This window comes from Choloepus didactylus, chromosome 1 (genome assembly GCF_015220235.1).
Source record: "Choloepus didactylus isolate mChoDid1 chromosome 1, mChoDid1.pri, whole genome shotgun sequence".
Taxonomy (NCBI): Eukaryota; Metazoa; Chordata; class Mammalia; order Pilosa; family Megalonychidae; genus Choloepus; species Choloepus didactylus.
This window is the reverse complement of record NC_051307.1, coordinates 227,194,199-227,220,867: the sequence shown is the minus strand read 5'-3', so window position 1 is coordinate 227,220,867 and position 26,669 is coordinate 227,194,199. Positions and strand designations below refer to the sequence as shown.

Below are 26,669 nucleotides of genomic sequence, written 5' to 3'. Positions count from 1 at the left end.
TAATAAAGTACCATAAACCAGGTGACTTACAAGGACAGAAATTCATTTGTCTCATAGTTCTTGAGGCTAGAAGTCCAAAATCAAGGTATGGGCAGTACTCCCTCTGAAGCATGTAGGGAAGAATGTGTTCCGTGCCTCTCTCCTGGCGTCTGGTGGTGGCTTGCTGGCAATTCAGTGACCCTTCTTCTGCAGTAACATGTTATTCTCTCTTTGTTATAAGGGTCCGCTCTACTCCAATATAACTTCAGCTTAGCTTGCCTAATTCCATCAGTAACAACCTTATTTCCAAATAAGGTCACATTCTGAGGTGATAGGGATAAAGACTTCAACATATCTTTTGGGGGGACACAATTCACCACCATAACACTACCCGAGGGAAGAGGGAGTTGGGGTACTTACCTACCAACTCCCGTCAGTTAGTGGTTGAGGTCTGCTCCCAGAAGGCATTAATTGTCCACCACTTCCAGCCTCCCCATAGGCAAGCAGAGCAGGCTGCAGTGGCAAAAAGGAGCCCTCAGACTAAGAGTCATGGGAACTCAGAATTAGAATATATGGAAATAGTGTGTCCTAAGGCAGGGCATATTAAACTGGTCATCTATTACATGCCAGAAACTGTGGAATATAAATAGATAGATGGCAACCTCAAGAAGCCCACACCACCAGACACATGTAAACACCAGCAGAATATCATGGAACTGCTGTAAACAACTATCAAGTTTTTAACATTTATTATACCAAAGCTGAGACTTAACCCTTTTATTTTTCCTTCAACCCTATGTGCAGGCAATCATTTATAACAATAATGAAATTGCAAAAGAACCCAATTTCCCGATATGACATTTAGATTTGTTTTGTCACTAGATCCAAAGCAGCAAACCCAAGGGGGTGGGGGTAAATCCTTAACCCTAAATGCTCTGTAAAGAGGCATGCCCAGGAGTCTCTTCATAGTCATAGCCCAAGAAGATACATCTATACCCATGACTTTGACTATTACCTCCAGGGGCCTAGGGGAACTGTATAAAGAGTGGTAGTAAAGCACTGTAGTCTGAGAGATCAAGTTTATGAGAATGGATCTCCCTTCCCTCCCAAAATCATATTAGATTGCTGAATCACTTCCAGTATGAGGGTTTTATGTGGTTAATGGTAGTTCTTAATGAAGAGAAAAAGATATATTACAGTTTTCAAACAAACAGAAGAACAATTTTCTTGATATTTTGACCCAGGTTGGCAATACCATTTTCCAAGTGGATCCAGAAAGAATGTATTTTTCCAAAGATGAAATGATTCTATTGAACTCACATGAAAATTTTTATGGCTGGAATCCTAGAATGATGTGTGGTTTTTAATAAAATAGTAATGAAAAAGCGTTGTTAAAATGACACATTTCCCTTGGCATCATTTGAGCCTTTAAATCCAGAGCTATTTTTGAACATTTCACTTACATGAACCAATACATTCCCATTTTTTCTTGTACTAGTTGGAGTTATGTTTGTTGTCACTTGCAATTTAAAGAGTTGTAACAACTGCAGAATGCGGTATCACACATAGGGTAGTTTCCATGCAGTCAAAATCCAGCAAATGTCCACCATAGAGCCATAAAGAACAGATTGTAGAAATACAAAATGTTTAAGTAGAAACTTAAACATCAAATGACATTTTTTTTTTTTGGTCATTTTATGGAAAAATAAATTTCCAAGAAATTAAGTGAATTTTAATATGCTTTCATTGAATGAGACTTTGTAGGGTAGGTTATTATAACTCAGACTCAAAACATTTACAGGAGAATTTTTTTGAGAATAACATTAAAAAATCAATATAATGCACTGTGAAGTTTTGCAGGTAGGAACTGGTTCATGCTGCAGCTGAATCACTCATTAAATATTTTTGAGAACTGTGTCAATCATTGAGTTTGATTATAAGCATAGACCATCAAACAAGAGCAGCAAGGACCCTTCTCTCAAAGAATTTTGTATCTATAGGGGAAAGCAGTCAATAAACCAATTGTTTTTCACAAGTAATTATTGCTACTCTAACAATACATGTTGCAAAGAAAAAGTGCAGGAGGATATAAGTGAATATAAGAGGAGGACCTGCCCTTATAGGGAGCATCAGAGAGGGCTTCCATGAGGAAATGACATTTAAATAGAGACCTGAAGAATAGTAGAAATGTATCATGTCAAAGACAAGTGAGAGAAAAGGTGGATGCTTCTAGGTAGGTGGAAAGTCCCTGAGGTGGGAGAGAACTTGGCTTCTTAAAGGAATAGAAAGCAAACCAGCATAAATGGAAATTAGTGAAGTGGGGGAAAGTAACTCAAGATGAGGCTGGGGAGGTAGTAGGAGGTAGATCACACAGGGACTTTGTGGGATGCTTGGAAAGGCACTTGAATGCTGTCCGAAGAACAGAGGGGAGGCACTGAAGGGCTTTTCATGGGGTGTGGGTGGGTTATGGATTGTAAAGGGCCGGAGTGGATGCAGAGAGATAAGAGGAATTAGAGCAACAACCAAGGTCAGAGATGACGGGGACCCAGTGTGATGATTTGAGTGAAGGCAGCAGATGAAGATGAACGGAGGAAGCAGTCTCAGATCATATTTAGTAGGTAGGAGCAATACATTCTCTTTTTTTCCTGTATGTTTGAATCCTGTCACTTGCAATTCAGAGTTTTAACTACTACAGAAACTGGTACCAGGAGTGGGGTGGTTTATGGATGAAGTCATGATTTAATGATGCAGATGATGTGAAATCAGGGAGAAGGAAGAAATAGGGTAATGCCCAGGTTTCTGGGATAAGATATGGGGGGGGGGGTTCTTGGTGAAAAATACCTTAATATAGACCCAAAATCTTGATATGGCTCAGATATTTTTGACATCTCAACTACCTAACTTAACAAGTCAGGCTCTATTTTGCTATGTAAAACGTAGGAAAGTGGAGAACTGATTTTCACATTCTCCAAACTATCTTTATTCTTTCTTACATACAAAGCATTATTTGCTGACTTATGGACCAATGGAGGAGGAGAAGAAAGGGACTATTATGAGATTGTGATGAGGTTCTGCAGAAGGGGCTACTTTTGAACTGTGGGCCAGCTAAAGGACTTGACAGGAAGCAAACAGAGAAACAAAGCTGCAGTGGGAATAGTAAAACTAATGAAACCAGAGATTCCCAAACTCTTTCACAAAAATTCCTCTAAAAAGAAAAGGCAGGCAAACCTTCAACATATGAGTCCTCCGGCAAGTAAACAACTGACATCATGGCAGATAAATAATTTGTCATCCCTTCAATCTGAAATTCTTTAAAAATCCATTAGCCATTTATTTAGTGAAGGCAAGGGGAACCAACAAGGAATTTTTTTAAAAAAATTCAAATGTCAGGATTTACTTAAATTCATCCAAATTTTACTATTACTACAATACAAAAAAGAATAATAATGCAATCTTTTAAAGTCAGCCTATTGCTTTGGGTCAGCACTGAGCTAAGAGACTTATTTATATCCAAATTATTTGTCACAATAACTCTCAGAAGTTCTTTTTTTTATTTTTTAGGCCTGTTGTTTAAGGATCAGAGAGGTTAAGGTACTTCCACAAGGTAGCACAGCTAATAATTGGAAGAGCTGGGATCTGAACTCATGTTTGTCAAATCTAGCACCTATCTTTAACCACTATGCTTTATTGCCTTCCATGTGTATTACATATCCTATATATTTTACTATACACAGAATCTTCAAAATAATACTTCAGGAAGACACACCAGGCTTATCCCATAGATTCAAAGCTCCATAACCCCTTTGAAACTCTGTAAGCCTTGGGGGCCACTAGTTTGAGATACACAGACTTAAGAAAATATCCCATCATTCATACACAACAAGAACCACCTTCATGCAACATTCGCCTTCCTGCTTGGCACCAAACTCTTTTTACTTTTAATCCCTTAAACATTTTAGCATCACTATACCACAAAAGGAGTTACCCACTAGGTCAGGGCCAGCATTCATTTGGACCCCAAGTTGGTCCAAACCAGCAGATTTTAACGTATCACAGCTGATGGGTTCCTGCCAATCGCATCAGCTAACATGCATGTATTGTCTACCACGTGCCAAGCCCTTTATGTGCACAATCCTCTTTAATCCTCACAACAATCTTGACACACAACCATCCTCACAACCTCTACTAGAATAGGGTTATAGAAGCTATAGGAGCCCATTCTAGGGTGTGGGAAGCCTGAAGCGCCAAGAGGGAGGTGACCAGATCACACACAATCAGGAAATTGTTGAGCCAGGTTTTAAACTCAATTTTGTCTAAATGTAATAGCTGAACCCTTGCTACACATTACCTAATAATAATCTGAATGTGAATTCCCAGTTACCCAAAAAATCACATTTCCAAATACCTTAGTATTTAGAATGTTGTTATAAAATATAAGGGGAATTACTGGAGAGGCGAGGCAAGATGGTGGCATAGAGAGGAGTGGAAGCTAAGTTGTCCCCCTGGAACAACTACAAAAAACCAGAAACTACTAATAAATATCCAGAATAACTGCGGGGGGACAAACGAGACCATCCACTCATCATATACCAACCTGAATTGGGAGGAATGCCCGAGAACACAGCATAAAATCTGTAAGTAAAACCTGTGGATCCAAGTCGTGAGACCCCCTCCCCCATAGCCCAAGCCGCAAAGCCTTGTGGTGCCAGAGAGAAGCTCTCTCCCAGCAAGCGAATATAGTTCAGCTGAGCTCTAGCTGGGGTTTTAAGTAGTGAGTGTGAACTGCTCACTACAGGTACGCAGCCCCAAAAAAACAGACAGAGGCTTTGGGTGACGACTGACCTTGGAGAGCCAGAGGGTCACCTTGGACTGGGTCTGAAGGGGACTAACTGTTTCTTTCTCGGCTCAGTGGAGAAAGCCCCAGTCATTTTCAGTTTCCAGGGCTGTGACTTGCGGAAGGATGGAGACAGCACAAGCAGAGAGTGAGACCACTGAAATGCTAATGACCTCCACCTGGGGGGTCTGTCTTCTCTAGGAGGAAAGGGGTGGGGCCCTTTCCATTCAGAACCAGACCCCAGAGCCTGGGGGAACAGGGCCATACCTCCTCACACCAGTCAAGAATTATAGGCTAACAGGCGTCACCTGCTGGGCAGAAAAGCATAGTGACCCGAGGCATCAAAGGGTGGAGCAATTTTCTAAGACACACCCTCAGGGAAACCAGATACTGAATATTTCTTCCCTCTGGGACCTGAGCCTATTCTGGTCTGGGAAAACCTGATTTGGATAACCAAGGAAACCATGCCTAGACAACAGAAAATTACAAGCTACACTAAGAAAAACAAAGTTATGGCCCAGTCAAAGGAACAAACGTACACTTCAACTGAGATACAGGAATTTAAACAACTAATGCTAAATCAATTCAAAAAGTTTAGAGAAGATATTGCAAAAGAGATAGAGGCTGTAAAGGAAACACTGGGCATATATAAGGCAGAAATCAAAAGTACAAAAAAACAACTAGTAGAATCTATGGAAATGAAAGGCACAACACAAGAGATGAAAGACACAATGGAAACATACAACAGCAGATCTCAAGAGGCAGAAGAAAACACTCAGGAACTGGAGAACAAAACACCTGAAAGCCTACACACAAAGGAGCAGATGGAGAAAAGAATGAAAAAATATGAGCAACGTCTCCGGGAACTCAAGGATGAAACAAAGTACAATAATGTACGTATCATTGGTGTCCCAGAAGGAGAAGAGAAGGGAAAGGGGGCAGAAGCAATAATAGAGGAAATAATTAATGAAAATTTCCCATCTCTTATGAAAGACATAAAATTACAGATCCAAGAAGCTCAGCGTACTCCAAACAGAAGAGATCTCAATAGGCCTATGCCAAGACACTTAATAATCAGATTATCAAATGTCAAAGACAAAGAGAGAATCCTGAAAGCAGCAAGAGAAAAGCAATCCATTACATACAAAGGAAGCTTAATAAGACTATGTGCGGATCTCTCAGCAGAAACCATGGAGGCAAGGAAGTGGTGTGATATATTTAAGATACTGAAAGAGAAAAACCACCAACCAAGAATCTTATATCCAGCAAAGCTGTCCTTCAAATATGAGGGAGAGCTCAAAATATTTTCTGACAAACAGACAATGAGAGACTTTGTGAACAAGACACCTGCCCTACAGGAAATACTAAAGGGAGCACTACAGGGTGATAGAAGACAGGAGTGCGTGGTTTGGAACACAATTTTGGGAGATGGTAGCACAACAATGTAAGTACACTGAACAAAGATAACTATTAATACAGTTGAGGGAGGAAGGTGGGGAGCATGTGAGACATCACAAGAAAGGAGGAAAGACAGACTGGGACTGTGTAACCTGGTGAAATCTAGAGTATTCAACAATTGTGATAAAATGTACAAATATGTTCTTTTACGAGGGAGAACAAGCAAATGTCAACCTTGCAAGGTGTTAAAAATGGGGAGGCCTTGGGGGAGGGATGCAATCAGCATAAACTAGAGACTGTAACTAATAGAATCATTGTATTATGCTTCCTTTAATGTAACAAAGGCGATACACCAAGGTAAATGCAGATAAGAGGGGGAGATAGGGGAGGCATGTTAGACACTTGACATTGGTGGTACTGTCTGATTCTTTATTCTACTTTAAGGTTAGTTTTCCTTTTGCTGCTTCCTAGCTGTCATTTTTTTTTTTCCTCTTTCTTTTGCCTCTCTAACTTCTTTGACTCTCCCTCCTGCCTTGTGGAAGAAATGTAGATGCCCTTATATAGATAGTGGTGAAGCTGGTGAACACATAAGTGTATGACCATGCAGAGAACCATCGATTATTTACTTGGGATGGAATGTATGGTGAGTGGACAAAAACATATTAAAAAAAAAATGGGTTGATGAGAAAACCTCGAGGGCAATATACTGAGTGAAATAAGCCAGACACATAAGGACAATTATTGCAGGGTCTCACTGATAGGAACTAATTATAATATGTAAACTCATAGACATGAAGTATAAGGTACCAAGATATAGGACGAGGCTTAAGAATGGGGAGTGGTTGCTTAGTATGAGCAGAATGTTCAATTACGATGAACTTAAATGTTTGGAAATGAACAGGGGTGTTGGTAGCAAGATGTGAGAATAACTAACAGCACCGAATGGTGTGTAAATGAGGTGGAAAGGGGAAGCTCAGAGTCATATATGTCACCAGAAGGAAGGTTGGAGGTCAAAAGATGGGAATGTATAAAACTGAATCCTATGGTGGGCAATGTCCATGATCAACTGTACAAATACTAGAAATCACTTCCATGAACCAGAACAGATGTATGACAATACAATTACAAGTTAATAATAGAGAGGCATATAGGGAAGAACTATATACCTATTACAAACTATATACTACAGTTAGTAGTATTTCAACATTTTTTCATAAACAGTAACAAATGTACTATATCAATACTACGAGTCAACAATTGAGAGGGGTTGTTTAGGGATAGGGGAGGATTAGAGTTTCCTTTTCTTTTTTTCTTTTTTCATCTTTCACTTTATTTCTTGTCTGGAGTAATGAAAAGTTTCTAAAAATTGAACAAAAATTAAGTGTGATGGATGCACAGCTGTATGAGGGTACCCAGGGGCAAGTGATTGTACACTTTGGATCTTTGGATAATTGTATGGTATCTGAACAATCTCAATAAAAATGAAAAAAAAATATATAAGGGGAAAAACTCAGTCATCAAATTGAATACATTGTGATGATTTTAAAAAGACATTAGGAATTGAGGTGAAAAATACCTTAATATAGACCCAAAAATCTTGATATGGCTCAGATATTTTTGACATGTCAACTACCTAACTTAACAAGTCAGGCTCTATTTTGCTATGTAAAATGTAGGAAAGTAGAGAACTAATTTTCACATTCTCCAAACTACCTTTATTCTTTCTTACATACAAAGCATCATTAAAACCAAATAGCATAATTCACAGAATGCAGGCTATAAGTAAATCAAAATTTTAATGATTTTTTAATAGACTAAGCTACTTGTTAAACCACACACCATTTCTTTGAACATGAGAAGGACTATTATATTCAACTAGTGAATAATAAAGTTACCTTTTAAACTTGAAATATTATAAAGGAAAAGAAACACATTTCCAAAATAACACAAGAGCCATGGTATTTTTTTTAAAGCTTTTAATTAAAAAAAAAGTTAAAACAGGAGATGGCACTTAAAAAGACAATACAATAATTAAACCATAATAATTGTGTTCCTTTTAATTTGCTATAATAATTCCTGTCCTTTGGAGTATTCTTTTTGATAACCATTTCTTCATGAAAAGATTACTCCCCCCCCCAAAAAAAAAGTTTTTAACACCAAAAAAATGTATTCAAGGTCTCCTTGGGAGCTATAAAAAATGGGTGTGTTTTTTCAGAGATAACACAAACATGTAAAACTAATGAAGCAGAAATTCACACCTAATTCTTACATGTTCAGGCATATGGTAATACAAATATAAGTGCTTTATCTTGAAGACTCAAGAGAATATTTCCAGTTTTGACCTGTGAAGTACAAAAACTAGAACAAAGCTCTCCATCTCTTTGCCAAAGAAATCCCATGAACTTTAAATATCAGCACTGCAATTGAGAATTGATTTGACCTAGGGTTTCATGATCTACTGTTCTTCAATTCACAGATAATAAACAAAATGCTGGCTCCTCCTTTTAAAATGCATATGTGTGTGTATCTCTATGTGTGTGTCTCTGTGTGTACTGTGGTTTTATTTTTGCCAGGAAAAAATCATATCATAAAGATTTGATCTAAGTAATAGAATGCAGTTCTGTCTGCACAGGGATCCCCAAGCTCTGTCACTCTGCCACTAAAGCCACGCCTCTTGGTATGATTCAGAAGCTTCCATCTTAGATAGAAAGGGAAAAGAAAAAATTAAAAAGTGGAAGATAAAAAAGTAGGAGAGGAAGAGAAAAACATAAGAAATGTTGTCTACTATTTTATTAAATGAGAATATTATGATTTCTGCTCCCATGGAATTCAACATATTTCTGAATTCAATCATGAAATCATATTCATTTTGGTTTATCAAACAGGCAAGTATCCTTTATGCATAAATATCAGGCAACATTTACACATAAATCTAAATTTATATGAATCTTGCCCTATTTTCAGAGTGGGCTGAAGTGATTATTCCATTATTGGATCATCATTTTGCGACTATGAATAATAAGGTTTTGTAAGCTTTGTTTTGTTTTGTTGCTTACCAACACCATAACTGCAAGGAGAAATACAATCAAATCTCTATGAGTCTATATAAATGCCCATTTTCAAGATAAATTCAGTAAAATTCACAGCAATTTGCAATGGAAGCACTGAATGTGAAACAGATTATTTTAAATAAATGGTAAAGCTTGTGACATTATAACTGAAATGCTAAATTGTCATTTTGGAAGTTGAAGGGAAACAAATCAATTTTATAGCCAGTTAATCTTTTAAATATTGGGATTTTCAACATAAGTCATGATGTCAGAAATTTAAATTGGAAAAAAATCAGCAAGAAAATATTGTCCACATTTTTGGTGACCCTGCTACTGAAAGCCTCAATCTCGATACAGATAAAAATAGTCACATTTTGCCATTAGAAAGTGTTCTTTTACTCTCCAATGCAATAGTTATATGCATTAAATAGAATTTTAAAAGAAAGAAGAAGAGAAGAGAGAGAGGAGAGCAGAGGACAGGACAGGGCAGGAGGAGAGAAGAGAACCAGCCCCACGCTTTTTTCAATATGGCATGGGTGACAACCTTTGGTAAACTTCAGACCACAGACTGCATGTTTTAGAAGTCCACTGAATTAAAATTTGTGGCTCCATATTTCAAACATGCTGATTAGCAGTGTGCTGGGAATTATCAAAGTTGGAGAAAATGCTGCCTCATGGTAACATCCTAGCTATAGAAAATAATCAACACTTTCAGGCACTGGGGATTGGAAGAAGTGCAATTTGTCCTACATTTTCCACAAACTCACCTAAAACTTCAGGATACAGCAAAGGAGTTCAAAGGCAGAAAATCACACAAGATTTCACATTCTCATGATTCATCTAGAATGAATTCATTCTAGAATGTTCTAGAGTTCCATCATTGACGTCTACTGGAAACCCTCACCTGAATATTCAGGCTAGCACCAAACGTTAAGAGTTGTGGGTAAACCTGGCTCTCATGAAAGAAAAGGCTTTGCCATACCTTAAGCCTTTACAACATAGTTTCTGGTGGGACACGAAAAAGGAAGGAAAGAAACTTCTTTAGGCCTGTGACCCACTAACAAATCTGAGTGACATTTGTGGATTTTACGGCCATGCTGAACAAGTGGAAAGAAAACAGGAATGGAAGTCAGGAAATAATGTTCACTTCCTGTTTCTTGCACTAAACCTATTTGTGGGTATATACGGTACATTGCCCCGTCCTCCCCTCGCCCCCATCCAAAAGACAATCCAAAAATGCCTCCTATCATTGCAGTATTACTGAATGAGCTTTTACCAGTTAGGATGTGCAGTTCAGGTTGTTCTATAACACTATTAAGCATCTGTCATTTTTGTAACAGGTTTCTAAAATTGAAATGACAATTAACTCCAAAAGAATCTCCACAAATTATAACTATAGAGAAACTGTTCTGCTAGCCTTCACTTAAGTAGTTGCCAGAAAAGGCATTTGTTCTTGGTCTATATATGATGAGTGAAAAATATGCACTAGAATCTTTTAAGCGACATACGTAAGTATTCCCAGGCATATAGTTCAATAATTGGTACAAAACTTTCCTAGAACAAAAAAAACCTATAGAAAAGTCATGGGAATATTTATGATTATATGGTCTATCCCTTTTCCTAAGAAATATTTTATCCCTGGCTGGTGAGGAAGCAATTGATTCAGGATGGTCTTTTGATCATTCTTTTTTTCTCAACCTACTAGTTGGTAATTCTATATTTCTTGAAAAATATAACAATCCTGGTTGCAATGGACTTCATAGTATTAAGGATTATTCTATAGTGAACAAGTAACAGAACTCATCAATCAGAGAACATTTTGCTCCTCAAAATGACATTTTCAATATCACGTCTTATGGTAATAACCTTATTTATAATAATAATTTGAGTGTCATAAAAAAAAAAGCCCCCTATCCTATGTGCCCATTATAAGGATGGAAGGCCTAGCACCCAAAGATATAAAATAATATTGTTAGTTCTAGTGGTGCAATGAGGAACATATAAGACAACAGCAAAGATAAGAGCTTCACATCATTACGGTCATTTTCTTAACAAAAATAACAAACCACAGACCACCCAGCTGATCAAAAGGAAAGTGAGGATTATTATACTAACATTTTAGATTTAAATCTGTTACTACCAAAATGGTGCTGCATACCCATATCCATTGATATCTATACATTTCTTTGTAGTGATGACATTTTCATATACTTTTTCAGGGTATCCTTTTTTTCTGCTGATATAGAACCTATGATATCCTAATGGACTCTGATATACAGGATACCATATTTACATTAATGAAATAAAATTTTTCATTTCACACTTTTAGATGGCTTTTTATATACGATGAAAAGTACTTAATATTTTTATTTCCAAAAATTTCTCTATAAAATGGGATGCATATTATACAAACCTGTGTGTCCTATAGAAAAATTATATTGGGTATATTGGGGCCATTTTTTGTATGTTACAAGTTCCTTATTTATGCAATGGGAATGACACATGCCCTACTAATTTTGCTAGGCTGTTGCAAACATCAAGGAGATTATTTATGCACAAGCCATTTGAGATGTCCTTATGCTGATACCAACTACATGAGCAACCAGGGATTAAATCAAGATTCCTTTAGGGAATAGAACATAGAACTACTTCTACTGTAGCTAGGAGATAAGACCTGCCGAGTTCCTTGGCTAACACCTAGGTAACCCTTGAGAAAAGAAATTTAAAGAGACCTTTCCAAAGTTGGTAGGAAGTTGAATTTTCTTGCCAATGGAATCAACTGAATTCTTCATTTGATAGACATTAAATTTGAAGTTGGCTTTTGATTTCCACTTATTGCTCAAGAGTTTAAAAAAAGAACGATGGCCATATCTACTGATGCTTTAAAACATAAAATGTTTTTTTTCTGTTGGCAAACACAAAATCACATCTCTTTGCTAAACAGACCCCTTGGGTTTAACACAATTACTGAATTTACTTTCAGAAACTATATACTGTTGCATAGAGATTTCTTATGGTTTAGTCTTCAACAAATTTAACAATTTTTCTTGAGAAACATCTCCAGATATGCTTCATCCTAAAACTCCCCAATGAACTGAAATCTGAGTGGTTCCCCTAGACCTACTATAAATAGAGGACTGTAAACATCATTTTCATCTTGTCTAACTCTAATCTCCCACATAAAAACCTCAGCATAAGGGCCAGCTTTTGCTCAGACTACCTGTCTTAGATCTGTGCTTTAATGGAAAAGACAATAAGCAAATAAATACAGGAATAGGAAAAAAAAAAAAAGGCTAGAAAAGACCACATTAAGATTATCTTTTCCACTGGTTGGTAGGACCATGGGCCATCTAATCTTGATTTTGGCTCACTGACATATATTTTCTGAAAGTTTGTTTTTTACAACAAGGATGTATTACTTTTATAACAAAAGGTGGGGGTTAATTGCATAGACAGAGCCTCAGCAATGCTAGAGAAATAAAACAAGTTAGTTGTTATATGGTCTTAGATTTGAATGGTTGTAGACAGTAACTGGAATGCTCACAAATGTTCCTTTTCACCTAGTTTATACTGTTTGAACAATGTTATATGAGTAATAATTAAAAAAAAAAAAAACCCAAAGAGATAAATAGTATTTTAGAAAAAACTGAAGAAAAACATATTCCCTTTTGGGGGAACTAATTTCGCAAAATTTAACAAGGTTTAAACTCAACAGTCATGGAGCACCATTAACTATTCAAACAAAAAAGATACAGGCAGCTTAAAGAGTAATATTTCCTTGATCATGAGATGCCTAATTGACTTTGCCCGCAATCCAAAAATAGAATGGAAGAAAATAAGAAACATTCAGTGCATCTAATTGGAGCCCACATGGATGATGACGTGTTTCTCATAAACTCTTCTCATTGTTTTCTCAATCTGCTTCAGAAAAACTTGTGGGATTCGTCCACATAAAGTATGCACAGTCTCCAAAAACTTCAGCTGAAGAGGGTAATACATGGATTGAAAGAGATTGTCTTGAAAGGGAAACTGAAAGATGATTAAAAAAAAAAAAAAAAGAAAAAGTTTATTTTCATCACTGAAATGCCAATTAAAATGTAAATAACCTAAAATAGAGAAATGAAACGGGAATTACTGTAACGATGCAGTCACGGGTTTTGTATGTTCTTACACATAGTAAAAAGGACCTTGGGGACCTAGGCTCAAATCATGAGTTGGTTGTACAATCCCAGGCAATCATTTAACCTCTCTGGGCCTCAGTTTCTTAAAGTGTAAGGAAAAGAAAAAAAGAAAAAAAAAAAGATGATTTGTTTGGGCCCTTAAAGCTCTTAAAAATCTAAAGACAAAGTACATTTCTAAGGCCAGCATATTCTGTACCTAGCACATTCTTGTTGGGTAAAACCAAGACTCATGTAGATACCTGAAATCTGCTACAACAAAATACTAAAGTCTTCCTATTTTTTTCAAAACCTTTGTAGCAATCTTAAGGAAGCAAGTTAAGGGTATGTCTAGGATAATTTCATGAAATCCAGAGTTTAGCAATTACTAGTGAAATTTATTAGCAAGGAGCTTTTTTCTTTTTTTTTACATTCATTCTTTTTTTTTTTAATTGAGGTATATTCACATACCATGCAGTCATACAAAGCATACATTCAGTTGTTCACAGTACCATTATATAGTCGTGTGTTCATCACCAAAATTAATTTTTGAACATTTTCATTACCACACACACAAAAATAATAAGACTAAAAATTAAAGTGAAAAAGAACAGTTGAAGAAAAAAAGAACACTGAGTGCCTCTTTTTTTTTGCCCCCATTTTTCTACTCATCCATCCATACACTGGACATAGGGGAATGTGGTCCATATGGGTTTCCCAATCACATTGTCACCCCTCATAAGCTACATTTTTATACAATCGACTTCAAGATTCATGGGTTTTGGGTTGTAGTTTGATAGTTTCAGGTAGTCACTGTTAGCTATTCCAATTCATTAGGACCTAAAATGGGTTGTCTATATTGTGCGTAAGAGTGCCCACCAGAGGGACCTTTCGGTTCCTTTTGGAATCTCTCTGCCACTGAAGCTTATTTCATTTCCTTTCACTTCCCTCTTTTGGTCAAGAAGATGTTCTCCATCCCACAATGCCAGGTCTACATTCCTCCCCGGGAGTCATATTCCACGTTGCCAGGGAGATTCACTCCCCTGGGTGTCTGATCCCTCGTAGGGGGGAGGGCAGTGATTTCACCTTTCAAGTTGGCTTAGCTAGAGAGAGAGGGCCACATCTGAGCAACAAAGAGGCATTCGGGAGGAGGCTCTTAGGCACAATTATAGGGAGGCCTAGCCTCTCCTTTAGCAAGGAACTTTTATTTTAAAAATTCAGGTACCAAATATCGGTGGTTGTCTTTTCCACTTAATATTGGGCTTTTGTGGTGGTGATGTTGCTTTAATTCTCCTGTTTTCCCAAAGAATGTGTTCATGAGCAGTATTTTCCAAAATAAATCTTTCAGATCATTTAATTTTGAGCATGTGTCAGTTCTATTACAATCTTATTACAAAGGAAAAGGCCTCTAGTAGGGCAAGTCAAAGATTCATTCTTGGCAAGGACATTTTATAACAAAGACTAGGGGAGAGAAAAGGAAGAAAAGAATGGTTAAAGGTCAGTAGACTCTTGCTTGACAACCAGCAGAGTGGGTGGGTGTCTGGTTTCCTGGAACAAGTCTTAATCCCTTTAAAGTTCAACAGAAATATTGCTTAGCATGCTTATCAGAAATGCTAATCTCTTTCCAGAAGGAGATTACACATTACCTATTGCAGGAAGTTTCTGTCCCATACCAGGTTTGTCCCAGTCCACTTTTTCTTCCATAGCAGAATGTAGACTATCTATAAACCTCTTGAGGCCCGACCTGACTATCTCTTTACCACTCGATCCCGAGTGAACAGGACAGAATGGGTAAAAAACCTTGGAGTCTTGCTTGATCCCTCTCTTCCTCTCACACCCCTCAATCCATCTGTGAGTGCTGTACATTTTTGGTCCTGAACATGGCCACTTCTTCCCATCTTCCCGTCTCTCACCTGGACGGCTGCAGTCAGTCTCATGAACAGACCTGGAGTCTTCACGCATGCACCATCCCCACTGAGTTGTCAGGGTGATATTTTAGAAGCATAAATCAGAGCATATCACTCTCCCATAGGGACTCTCCATTGCAATTAGGATAAAATTCAAACTCTCCCCTTGTTCTAAAGGCTCTACATGACCTTGAAACCTCCACTCTCACCTCTTCTTCTCTCCCCCGACCTCCCATTCCAGTCACTGTGGCCTCTTCCTTGTCCCTGCACACCAAATTCATCCCTGCACCCAGGACTTTCCCCTGGCTACTGCTTCTGTTCAGCAGGATTTCCCCCAAATTTCCTCATACCTGCTCCCATCTGACCAAGTCTCAAGCTTGCAGAGGCCTCCCCCTAGCTAATGTAACACTCCTCTCCTCCCCACCACTCTCTTGGAGTGCTATGGTTGCTTTCTTACACCTTTCAAAACTATCTGATATGATCTTCATTTCTTTGTTTACATGAGTACTGTCTGGCTTCTCCCACCAGAAATTCATGCTCATGAGAACCTGAGCTTTGTCAGTCTGGTTAACTTCTGACTTCCTAGAATTTAAGGTTGCTCCTGACATAAAATAGGTGCATCACAAATGACTTTGAAAGAATTACCAAAAGAAGTCCATCTGATAGATGACTTACCTTGGGTATGGTGGGAGAAGACTGCATTGTCGCTCTACACAAACACATACATCCACAGGGCTAGGGTTAGGGATACAGTTAGGGTATGTGAGTGCATGAGAGACAGTGATGGAATGGTGGAGTAGGGGAGGTAGGGGTGGAAAGATAGATTAGGGGAGGAGAGAGAATATTTTCAGAGAAAAATGAAGAGAGAAGAAAAAATAAAGATAGTGAGAGAGAAAACATTCATCAGCAGAAAGACAGGAAGAGAGAGAGCGAGTGAGGAAAAGTGAGTAAGTGAAAATTGTTCTCATCAAAACAGCTAATTATTGGGCACAGCTGTATGAAAGGCGCTGCACTAAAAGTTTAAAGACCACGATCATGTTGAATTCTCACAATCTCTTTTATGAGGTGGATAATATTATTATCCCCATTTCACAGACGAGGAAACTGAGGCCCAGAACATTAAGGGCCCAGAGTTAATAACCAGTTAATTACCAGAATATGATGTAATTGGGATTTAAAGCCAGGTCTGAACATTCCTGAAACCGTGCTCTGACCCTGCCACACTTTGGTGCACAGCATTGTTCACGGGTGGGAAATATATCCCTTATACGGGGTCTGTCTATATTTACTCACATTTGGGGGTGGGTGAGTGATATTTTTGATCAAAATGCCCAAAGAAAATGCTTAGGCTCAAGTGCAGAGCATCATTAAGTGTGCTAGGCAGGATCACTCATGAAACAGTTATTTGGCTCTCTTTCTGGTCCCCCAGAAAACAAACAAGTTGTAACTCCAGAGCCACAAGTGAAAAGAAAGGATGGGGATGCTGAAAACGTATGCTAAGGCTGGTTATTTCGCGTCCTTCCTGGTGTCTGTTATATGATCAATCTTTGGTGTCACTGGAAAAAGGTGTACTCTCAGCATGCAAAGTATATACAAAACAGATCTTGGTAGGAAAGGAACAATCAAGCTGTGGTCACATTGATGGCCATGTGCTCTGTGATCAGAAAGCTCAGGGCAGTAGGGATTGACTGTATTTCCCTTGAAAAGTAACGTCAAGTCCAGGCATCTGAGAACCACTTGCCAGATGTGCCAAAGATGTTGCTGAAGATGGGCAATTAGGTACACACCCCTCAGCAGGCAGAGCCATTCGTCTGCCTCCAGCCTTGAGCCTGGTAGATGACCCGTGACTGGACTAGGGAGCTGAATCATTAGTGCCTCCCTTGGTTTTTACTTTGGTGCTTTCTGTGCATTTATGTGTGTGTGCATTGGGGGGGAAAAAAGAACCACAATTGTTCAATTCCCAACCAGAGCTGACAGATCACAAAAGAAATCTGAGAGCGGCTCTGCAGTGCATAAAACTGCTGGCATCCTTATTTAACTTCCACTTGTACTCCTGAATGGGTTTGCCCCTGGAGTCAGTGCTTGAATATCTGAATGTGATGATATCACTAAGTACAGAATAAACTTGCTACATAATTAAATTGCCTGGCCTTTGAAAACCAAACAGCAGGAAATACAGGAGAGAAGAAAGAGGTGTTAGCTTATATGCATACTAAACTCTTCCTCTGCACAGAAGAGAACTGAGCGTTTCAGAGTTGGAATTCTCTGGGACTCTCCCTAGCAAAATGCACACTTTCATACACCCAAAAATGCGTAGCAATGTCATGGGCTTCGCCCCCTGCCACACACACCAAAGCCCATTCAAGAAACTCTGAGAGTTTTCTCATCCTTAAGAAAAGAATCTCTAATGAAGTCTACAAACACTATGTAAGGGGCCGACAAACTGTTTCTGTTAAGGATGGGAGAGTCAGTATTTTAGACTTCTGTGGGCCCATCTCATTGCAACTAAACTCTGCTATTGTAGAGCTAAAGCAGCCATAGGCAATATGAAAATGAACGAGCATGGTTATGTCCCAGTTAAGAGTTTATTTGTGGATACTGAAATTTGAATTTCATAAAATATTCTCATGTCACGAAATATTCTTCTTCTTCTAATTTTAACTATTTAAAAATGCAAAAACCATTTTTAGCCCACATGTCAGACAGAAACAGGCATCAGGCCAGATTTGCCCCAGTTTGCTGACCTCTGCTCTGTGTCTTAGAATTACTGTTTCAAAACGGTCATCCCTGAAAATAACCATTGTTGGTTTTCACCTAGCAATCTCAGGGTAAAAGGTCATGTGGAATGCTGTGCTTCCCAAACTGTGGGTTGCAAGGTGCTAGCAAGCAAGACTTGACATGGTTTTAGTCGGTGAACCACAAAGAAAGGTCCTTTCAACCTTCCCGTAGGCTGCAAGAAGATAGTTCTAATATGTCTTTAACTCCTCTTGAACACTTGATAATCGAGCTTGTTAAAGGAATCAGTGTAGGCCTCAGTTGCAAGGAATCTGGCTCCACGTCAATATCCTATTTATGATCTCAGACCCAACCACAGGCAAGTACAAGGCTTTGCCTTTCTGGTCTCATGGAGGGAAGCTTCCCTCCTCACCCAAGACTTGGTGCACAGAGAGTGCATTGCAGTTTTCTCCGGGGAGTTGCTCATCAACAAATTAACCTCCTTCCCCCAGGCCAGACACATTCTACCTCTTGCTTGCACTACTACAGTATGTGAATGAAGTCTTGATTGTTACTCTCCGTTTGGCTCATTGTCCTAATTGAACATCTTGACACCTGGTTGCACAACAGGTTGGAGCTGGCAACCATGCAATATATTTAGCTTGAACTGAATAATATTTTATTTTTATTGTATTGTCTTTACCCTTACTTGTTACCCTCTATTATGGCAAATGGCATAAGATTTCCCTTTTTGATATGAAATTTCCTCCTTAAGTAAATTTATTTAATTTGAAAAAAAAAAAGAGTGAATTATTTGGAAATATTAAGTGAAGAGAGGATATAGTGAAAATAGAGTAACTGAAGTTGGGGAAAACTGGTAAAACTCAATGCTTTGGGGGAATCATTTGGTCTCCAAAAGGACTGGTGACCAAAGCCCCCACACTGCTTCATGCTAATAAGCATGTGTCCACCTAAAGGTGACAAGAACACACTTACATCCCGTATTGCTTCGTAGAGTGCTTTGAAAGTTGGCTGCTTATCGTCGTGGTAGACACCTCGGTTCCCATGTAGAACAGACACACCTTCACGTTCGGCCTCTTTGCAGTTGCTTCCATACATGCAGTGATCAGGACGATAGTTCCAATGGCAGGGGAACACATAGAGACACTCTGGTGGTGACAAGAGAAAGATGTATGTCCACAGTGAGTGCCAGCTCTCACTTGCACATCTGGCAATTAAACTAACAGTTCCATAAACTGGACACTGCACACACTGTAAATGCATAGGAGAATGATTGTGATCCATAGATCAACTTTCACAACATTAGTCAAACTAATGAGATCAGAAATTGAAGGGGCACACATATGAATGATGTTATAAATTTTGTCCAGTTCTGGAAGGGGAGTTTAGCATCAAGGACAAGAAGGAAAATTAGGGTCTGATTTCCAGCTCTCTCACACAAAACAGTGAAACTTAGGTCCAATGACTTAGCTTCCCTATGCTTCAGTTTCCTTGTCTATAACGTGGGAATAACAGGACCTTCCTCTTATTTTGATGATTAAATGAAAAATGTGTAAAATGCTTAGCAGAGTGCCAAGCACACAATGGTGCTTAATAGTATTAGTAGTTATTATTATAATCAACTCTTTGGAAAGTTTTCATGAAATGGACAGAACTGAAAAATATGAGTCAAGCTTGACGCAAAGATTCCTCTTTGAATTAAAAACAAACAGCGAAGAAAAAACAAAAAAACTTAAAACAGTAAAGGGAAAAAACCCAAAGGTAAAACAAACAAACAAACAAAAATATCCTATGCCAAAACGACCATATACATGGTCAGTGAATATGTACACATGTGTACTTGTAAGCGCTTCTAGCTTGTATCCAGGGGATCTTAACCAGAGGCAATTTTGCCCCCAGGGGACATTTGGCAATGTCTGGTGGTGCTTCTGGTTGTCACGTGTAGGGGAAGGCACGGCATCTAGTGGGTAGAGACCAGAGGGACTATAATTATCCTAGAATACACAGTACAGCTCCCCACAACAAAGTATTTTGTCAGTCATGCCAAGGTTGAGAAACCCTGTTCTAATCCTAATGGGCTCAGAAAGTTCCCCTGTAGTGTCACAGATTGAATCATGTCCCCCACAAAGTCACATTCAAGTGTGAGCCCCCAGTCCTGCCAATGGGAACTCATTTGTAAACAGGATCTCTGAAGATGCTATTCATTAAGGTGAAGCCAAAATGAATCAGGGTGGGCCTTAATCCAATATGACTGGAGTCCTTATAAGCAGAGGAAATTTGGACACAGCAGTAAGAGACAGAAGGAAAGAGATTGCTACATGCTGGAGGCAGAGACTGAATTATGGATTGCCAGCAAGCTACCCCTAGACTTTACTTCCTATGGACTTCAGAGAAAGCATTGATTTTGGGCTTCTAGCCTCCAAAACTGTGAGACAAAAACTTCCTGTTGTTCAAGCCAACCAGTCTATGGTGTTTGTTTCAGCAGCCCTGGCAAACTAAGACACTTGGTAGCTAGAATTGTAAAATAAGCAATAAATTCATTATCTGCCCCACCCCACCCCGCCCCACCCCATTTCCTGGTTCTCCAGCTTGATTCCTTTAAAATTGGGATTAGAAGAATTAGGGATCACAGCTATCAGCAAATGTGTGTCATTGATCATGAGAAATGCCTGGAGAGAGGGCTAGAGCAAATCAATGACCACTACTGGAAAAGCAACTTCAAAAAGTGCTTTCTTGGAGGGTAATAGTATCTGCTGCTCATGCAAAGGAGCACTGCTTAGAGATTACTTACAGAGAGCTTCCAGACGGAACGTAAAGGATGATGATACCCTCACACAGCCCCTTTGGCAGACTGGGTACAATGTTTCTATGCTTTGGGCCTTCAGAGGCCACAGTGACATCCAGGCGCCCTCTACCCAATTCCTCATTGTTCACAATGCACTTTTCAGTTTTTCCTTTATACTGAAAAACTCCATTCCACCACGATGTTTCCATAGCTCATGTCTGCCTCTACCCTTGCACACACTTAGTCCACACACAAGGTGGGGCAGCGGCCACCCTGAAGTCACACCACCTAGATTTGATTCCAACTCCTCTATTTTTTACCTACGTGACCTCTCTACACTTTAGGTCCCTCATCTGAAAAAGCGAGAGTGCAATTATAGGTATCTAACAAGACGGATGTAAGGATTAAGTAAATAAAAATATCTGAAAGTGCTCTTGAATGGTGCCTAGCACACCACAGCTCCCTTGCTTCCTTTGGTCACCCAGTGGGTCATGTGGCTCATCTATGATGCCCACCCGGGCATCTGTGTTTGCAGTCCCTACCTAAGCTAAGCCCCTGCTAAGGTTCCCTGCCAAATGAATTGTCCTAGAACCCATCTCTGTTTTTGTAGAAGCACTGATTTACTGAATCAAAAAATATTTATTAAGTGCCTGCTACATACACTGTACACAGAACCAATAAAGGGAGTCTCCAGTCCCTGATTTGATGGAGTTTGTGGTTTGGTGATGAATGTCTTTGCCTCTTCCTAAGTAGTTTAGGACTCCACCACAGCAGGAAACGTCTTTTTTTTCTCTTTGTGGCTTCCTCAGGGTATCAAGCCCAGTGAGGTACACTCTAAAGCAGAAGGCAAAGTAGAAAAAGCATGGGCTTTGGAATCAGACAGTAGTAGTTTCAAATTTGGCCTCTACCACTTACTTAACTCTGTAACCTTGGTGAGTTACTGAAGCACTTGACATCAGTTTAGAAGCAGGACAGAGAAGCCAAATTACCCAGGTTTGAATCCTAGCTTTACCACATGTTAGCTGTGGCCTAATAGAGAAAGCTCAGGAGTCACCTCACTGGGTTTGAATACAGAACTCTGCCACTGTTTGAGTGAACCGAGGCAAATTATGTAATTTTTCTGTGCCTCAGTTTTATCATCTGATTACCTATTCAATAGGGCTTGGGGGGGGTATTAAATGACTTCACATAAATGCTTAGAACAGTGCCTGACATGTAGAAAGCAAACAATAAATGTAAGCTATAATAATTATTATCATTGTTATAACAAGAACTATTGCATTAGGTTGCTGGAGGGATTAACCAAGATAACTTAAATTGAACAAGTCGAGCATAGTAGCTGACACATAATATGCTTGCGATAATGTTTTATTCCAATTGTTTCTAGACATGCAGGTGGCCAGTCATTCTTAGCCTTTTATGGGTCACAGATCTCTCTGAGAATGTAATGAAAGCCTTAGACCCTATCTTTGGAAAAATGCAGCTGGGTATATATAAAGAACATTTGCTTACAAGTTCAGAGGTTTATAGATTCCCTAAAGACCATCTAAGAACCCCAACAGTTGAACTTCAAATATGAAATTGGATTCAAGAGAATTCAATTCACATCTCTACACTCTCCTTCAGAATCTTCCAGAGCAAGAAAAGCAAAACACAATAAGCACATAATTGAAACAAGTATTCATTCACCATGATTGCAGACACTGGTGTCACTGGATGATAAGCTGTTGCTCCTGCCCTCAAAGAATTTATACTCTTGTTAGAAAGATAGTACAAAGTGCTGTCAAAATGAACAAATACCACATTTTATCTGGATTTGCAGAAAGAAGAAAGGTGGTGAGAGGAGAGGAAGTCTCAGTCAAGTTTGATTTGAACTCAGGCTTGATAGTAAAGGGAGAATTTTGACAGAAACACAGAAATGAAAAGCATTCAAGGAAGAGAAAACAGACTGATCATGGAGAAAGGTTTGGAAATCAGAGTGTGTTTCAAAAAAGATATGCCATCTTAGTTTTGCTGGGGCAGAGGCAGTTCCTTCAAAGGGGGAAGATAACAGTGGAAACGTGGTCATATAAATATACCACTTCGGCCTAAAATATACAAGAAACACAAACCTCTATTAGGTTGCAAGTAACCCAGTTTAATTCTAGCTTGTTAAGCCAGAAAAAAACAAAACAAAACAAATTTCTTTTGAAAGAAGATGGGTTATCTCATAAAATCAGAGGTAAAGGCAGTAAATGGGGCAGCTCCTGGCATCGGGACACTGAAATCTCCATTTTAGTAATGGGGGATTAAAGCTAGCATTGTGGAGTAGGTTGGCTGAGGAGGAAAAACCTCTGTAACGTAGCTAATATACATGTAGAGTTGACTAATGGTGGTTATTTGGCACATGATCAATACCTGTCCTGAAGTGGATCTATTTTAAGCAAGATTATCAGGGCTGTCAAAACCTGATGTTTAAAAAAGATAGTATGCAGAAATGTTCAGGTTGATTTTCCCATGGCTGAGACAGTAGACAGTGAATGGTTTAAAAATTCCAAATCCTCAATCCACTGTAATTTATCTTAAAATAGTTTTCAAGCCAACCTATCTCCAAACCCTGGGTCTTTGCTATTTTTCTCTCAATTTTACATAGATAAAGAAGCTCATCAACTGATTACTTACAGGTCTGAAATCCCTTAGCCATCCCTTCAGAAGTCTGCATTTATTTCCAGAGCCCCCTAACTACTTGCCAAGTACTATGTGAATTGATTGCCCTTTACATTTCTGATCATTTCATACTACTGGGATTATGGGGTAGTTCATGCCTGATCATGGTGAAACAGGCCTGCTACTCTCAACAGAAAAGAGGCTGTTTGTGATTCAATAGTTTTTTGTTTACTTGTTTGTTTTTGTTTTTTTAATGACCCATTCTGGAAATAAGCTTTCTCAGAATTCCTTCCTTTCTTTTCCCAGAATGCACCTGACCCCAGAAAAGGGCAATTAATTCGTCCCAGACTTCCCTGACTGCATAACCTAAAGATGCTCACCTATCCTTCCAGCCCAGATATTCACTTTCTCAACCCCTCATTTATTTCCTTCTTAGCAATGATCACAATTTGTGGTTATTGTGAACAACCAGTTATTGTTCTTTGGGAGTGTACTTCCAGTAGAAGGTGGGTTTTGGGAAACGGGGACTTTATCTTGTCTGCTGCCTTATCTCCAGCACCTAGCCCTGTGCTGGTACACAGTAGGTTTTAATAAATATCTGCTGAATGAATGAAACCTTATACTTCCCTCTGCCATATGCATCTTTTGGTGTTCTATTGCTTTCTACCTGTCCTTTCTCTCCCTCCTTCTCTTTGCTCTCATTTTCCTTGCTATAGTCTCTTTCTCTGCCTTTTAACTTCACCCTATCACTCCCTTCTCCTAATTCCATTCATTCAGTCAACCAATAATTCTGAAGACTAATTCCATTTAAGACACTAAGCTACGTACTGTGAGAGATACAGGGATAAGATAGACACAACCCCCTCTGTGACAGTTAATTTTACATGTCAACTTGGCTAAATTATGGTGTCCAGTTGTTTGATCAAATACTGGCCTAGATATTACTGTGGAGGTATTTCAATCAGTTGACTTTTAGTAAAGGAGATTTCCCTCAGCAATATGGTTGGGTTTCATCGAATCAGTTGGAGTCCTTGAAAGCAAAGAATTGAGGGCTCCAAGAAGAAATTCTGATTCAACATTTCAACATCACTCTTATCTGAATTTCTAGCCTGCCCTACAGACTTCAGATTTGCCAGCCCCCAGAATCAATCACATGAATCAATTCCTTAAAATAAATCTTATATGTGTGCGTGTATGTGTGTGTGTATATATTCAGTGTGTATGTGTGTATACAAAAATCCTGTTGGTTCTGTTTTTCTGGAGAACCCCAACATATCCCTTCACAAGGAGCCTACAATCACCATTCTTTCTCTTGCACTTTATGTCAGAACTCATAAAGTCCCCAGACTTCTCAAACAATGATTTATTACTGGTATCCTAGAAAAGTCCTAATACCAGATCACTGGACCTGCCCACCCCACAGCACACTCATTGTCAGTTGCTGCATGCACTTTGGTGTAGAGAAATTGGCTGCTTACTCGAGGGCAGGACTCCACTAATCCCAGGAAGGATGAGAACCAGGCCCTGACATTGCCATTGAAGAGGTCTGTCGATTTCTGAGGCAAGGGCAAGAAAACCTTTTTGACTGTGTGTCCTGCTCCCTGTGGCCCCAGGTAAACCACACTCAACTCTACATATAAACAATCTACATGTTTATACCATGTGCCTTTCAGCTCTTCTCTCTTCCCTCGGGCAGAACCCTACTGCTTCTACTTTGCTGTGATTCCTGGCCTTGACATCTATACCTGGCTGACTTCATTTCCTTCCCCACCCACAGCCCAGTTTTCTAGAACTTGCCCCTGAAGAAGGGGCAGACCTAGGTGGCCATGCTTGTGCCATGTGACCTTGCCCCTCTAGCCACTGATGACCGGATCAGGGTAGCTTCCCAATCCAAAGAGAGTCAATTTATAGTGTAGGTTGGATTTGACCAATCTCTCTCTCTCTCTTTTTTTTTCTCTAGAATTTGAATTAGGAAACATAGGGAATCCATCATTACGGGTTATAGACTAGTAAGATAGTGCTGACTTGGTCTGGTAGTCATGTTGGCCAAGTGCAGAGGACAGTGGCTGAGAGACAGAATGGAAACAGATAGGTATGGAGGAAAGCAAAGATGACTACGTCTTTGAGGCCTCCGAGGGATGAAGAAATCAACTTTGCTCCCTAGCAGATTCCCACAGAGCTAGTTCTCAAGATATCTGGCTTTACCTGATCCATATGTTCATGAGACCATTCTGGGATCCTTAAAATACCTGCAACCAAGTGCAGGAAACAAACTCATCTTTCCACCTAGGGTTCTCCTTTGGCGCTTGCCAGATTTGCTTCCTCTCTATGGAACTCTGCCATTGATTCAAACTCACCTGTCAAGACGTGAGTGCAAACTTCCCCTTGAAGAAGCTGCCTTGGCTCACCTGTCAGAAAATATCCATGGGATGGGTTACCTGCATATCCCCCCACAGGCTTTAGCTATCTCCTCCAGACTCAGTCCTTTACCCAGCACTGCAATTACCCACCCACAGGCATTTACAAGATCTAATTATAGCAAGAGTTTTAAAACATATTTTAGCTAATGACTTTTAAACACATTTGAAAAAGTGATGTTATCAGCTACAGGCGGCTACAGTCATAATAACATTCCAGACATATGCTACAGGTTTTATGTGCATTGCTTCACCCATGGCAACCCAAAGAATCATAACAATAAGCATGCTTATCTCTTATGCTGAGGTCAATATTCGCTTGCTCCTTTCTTTCCATGAATAAAGGTTACAAGTCTGTTTTTCAAATATAGTTTGTTCTGGCATATAGAAATTGCTCATAATCAACAGAAACAAAGATAAATCTTTAAATATGACTGATATTACTGGATTTCAGTTCAAAGAGCTCAGGTTTAATAAAGAACCTGGGAAAAAGTATGAAACAGGAAGATCAAATGCAGGTCACACAAAGAACAATCAAGGCGTTATCTAACACTCCCTGATCTAAAGCCGGAAAACTTGGTGATTCACTTGATACTTATCGGAACCAGGATTTTGAACAAATTCAGAATTATTTTACTATATCCTGGTACTCAACACACATCTGGATCTAAGACTGAGTGCAGAAGCCATTAAACTCAGCTGGTTTTCAGCCCCAATTAAAGACAAGGGGTCTCATGTCTAATTATAAAGCTGCTTAAGG

The 26,669-nt window shown here is 39.1% G+C and overlaps 1 protein-coding gene across 1 annotated transcript in view; it reads right to left on the bottom strand.

Annotated features, from left to right (window-relative positions):
* Positions 1-12,888: 12,888 nt before the first annotated feature.
* The window catches only part of GXYLT2 (glucoside xylosyltransferase 2), a 98,079-nt gene continuing 84,298 nt past the window's right edge, over positions 12,889-26,669 (bottom strand). The window contains 2 exon segments of the mRNA XM_037829268.1: positions 12,889-13,290; positions 19,037-19,209. Of these exon segments, the coding sequence (XP_037685196.1) occupies positions 13,117-13,290; positions 19,037-19,209 (347 nt within the window). The 3' untranslated portion in view covers positions 12,889-13,116.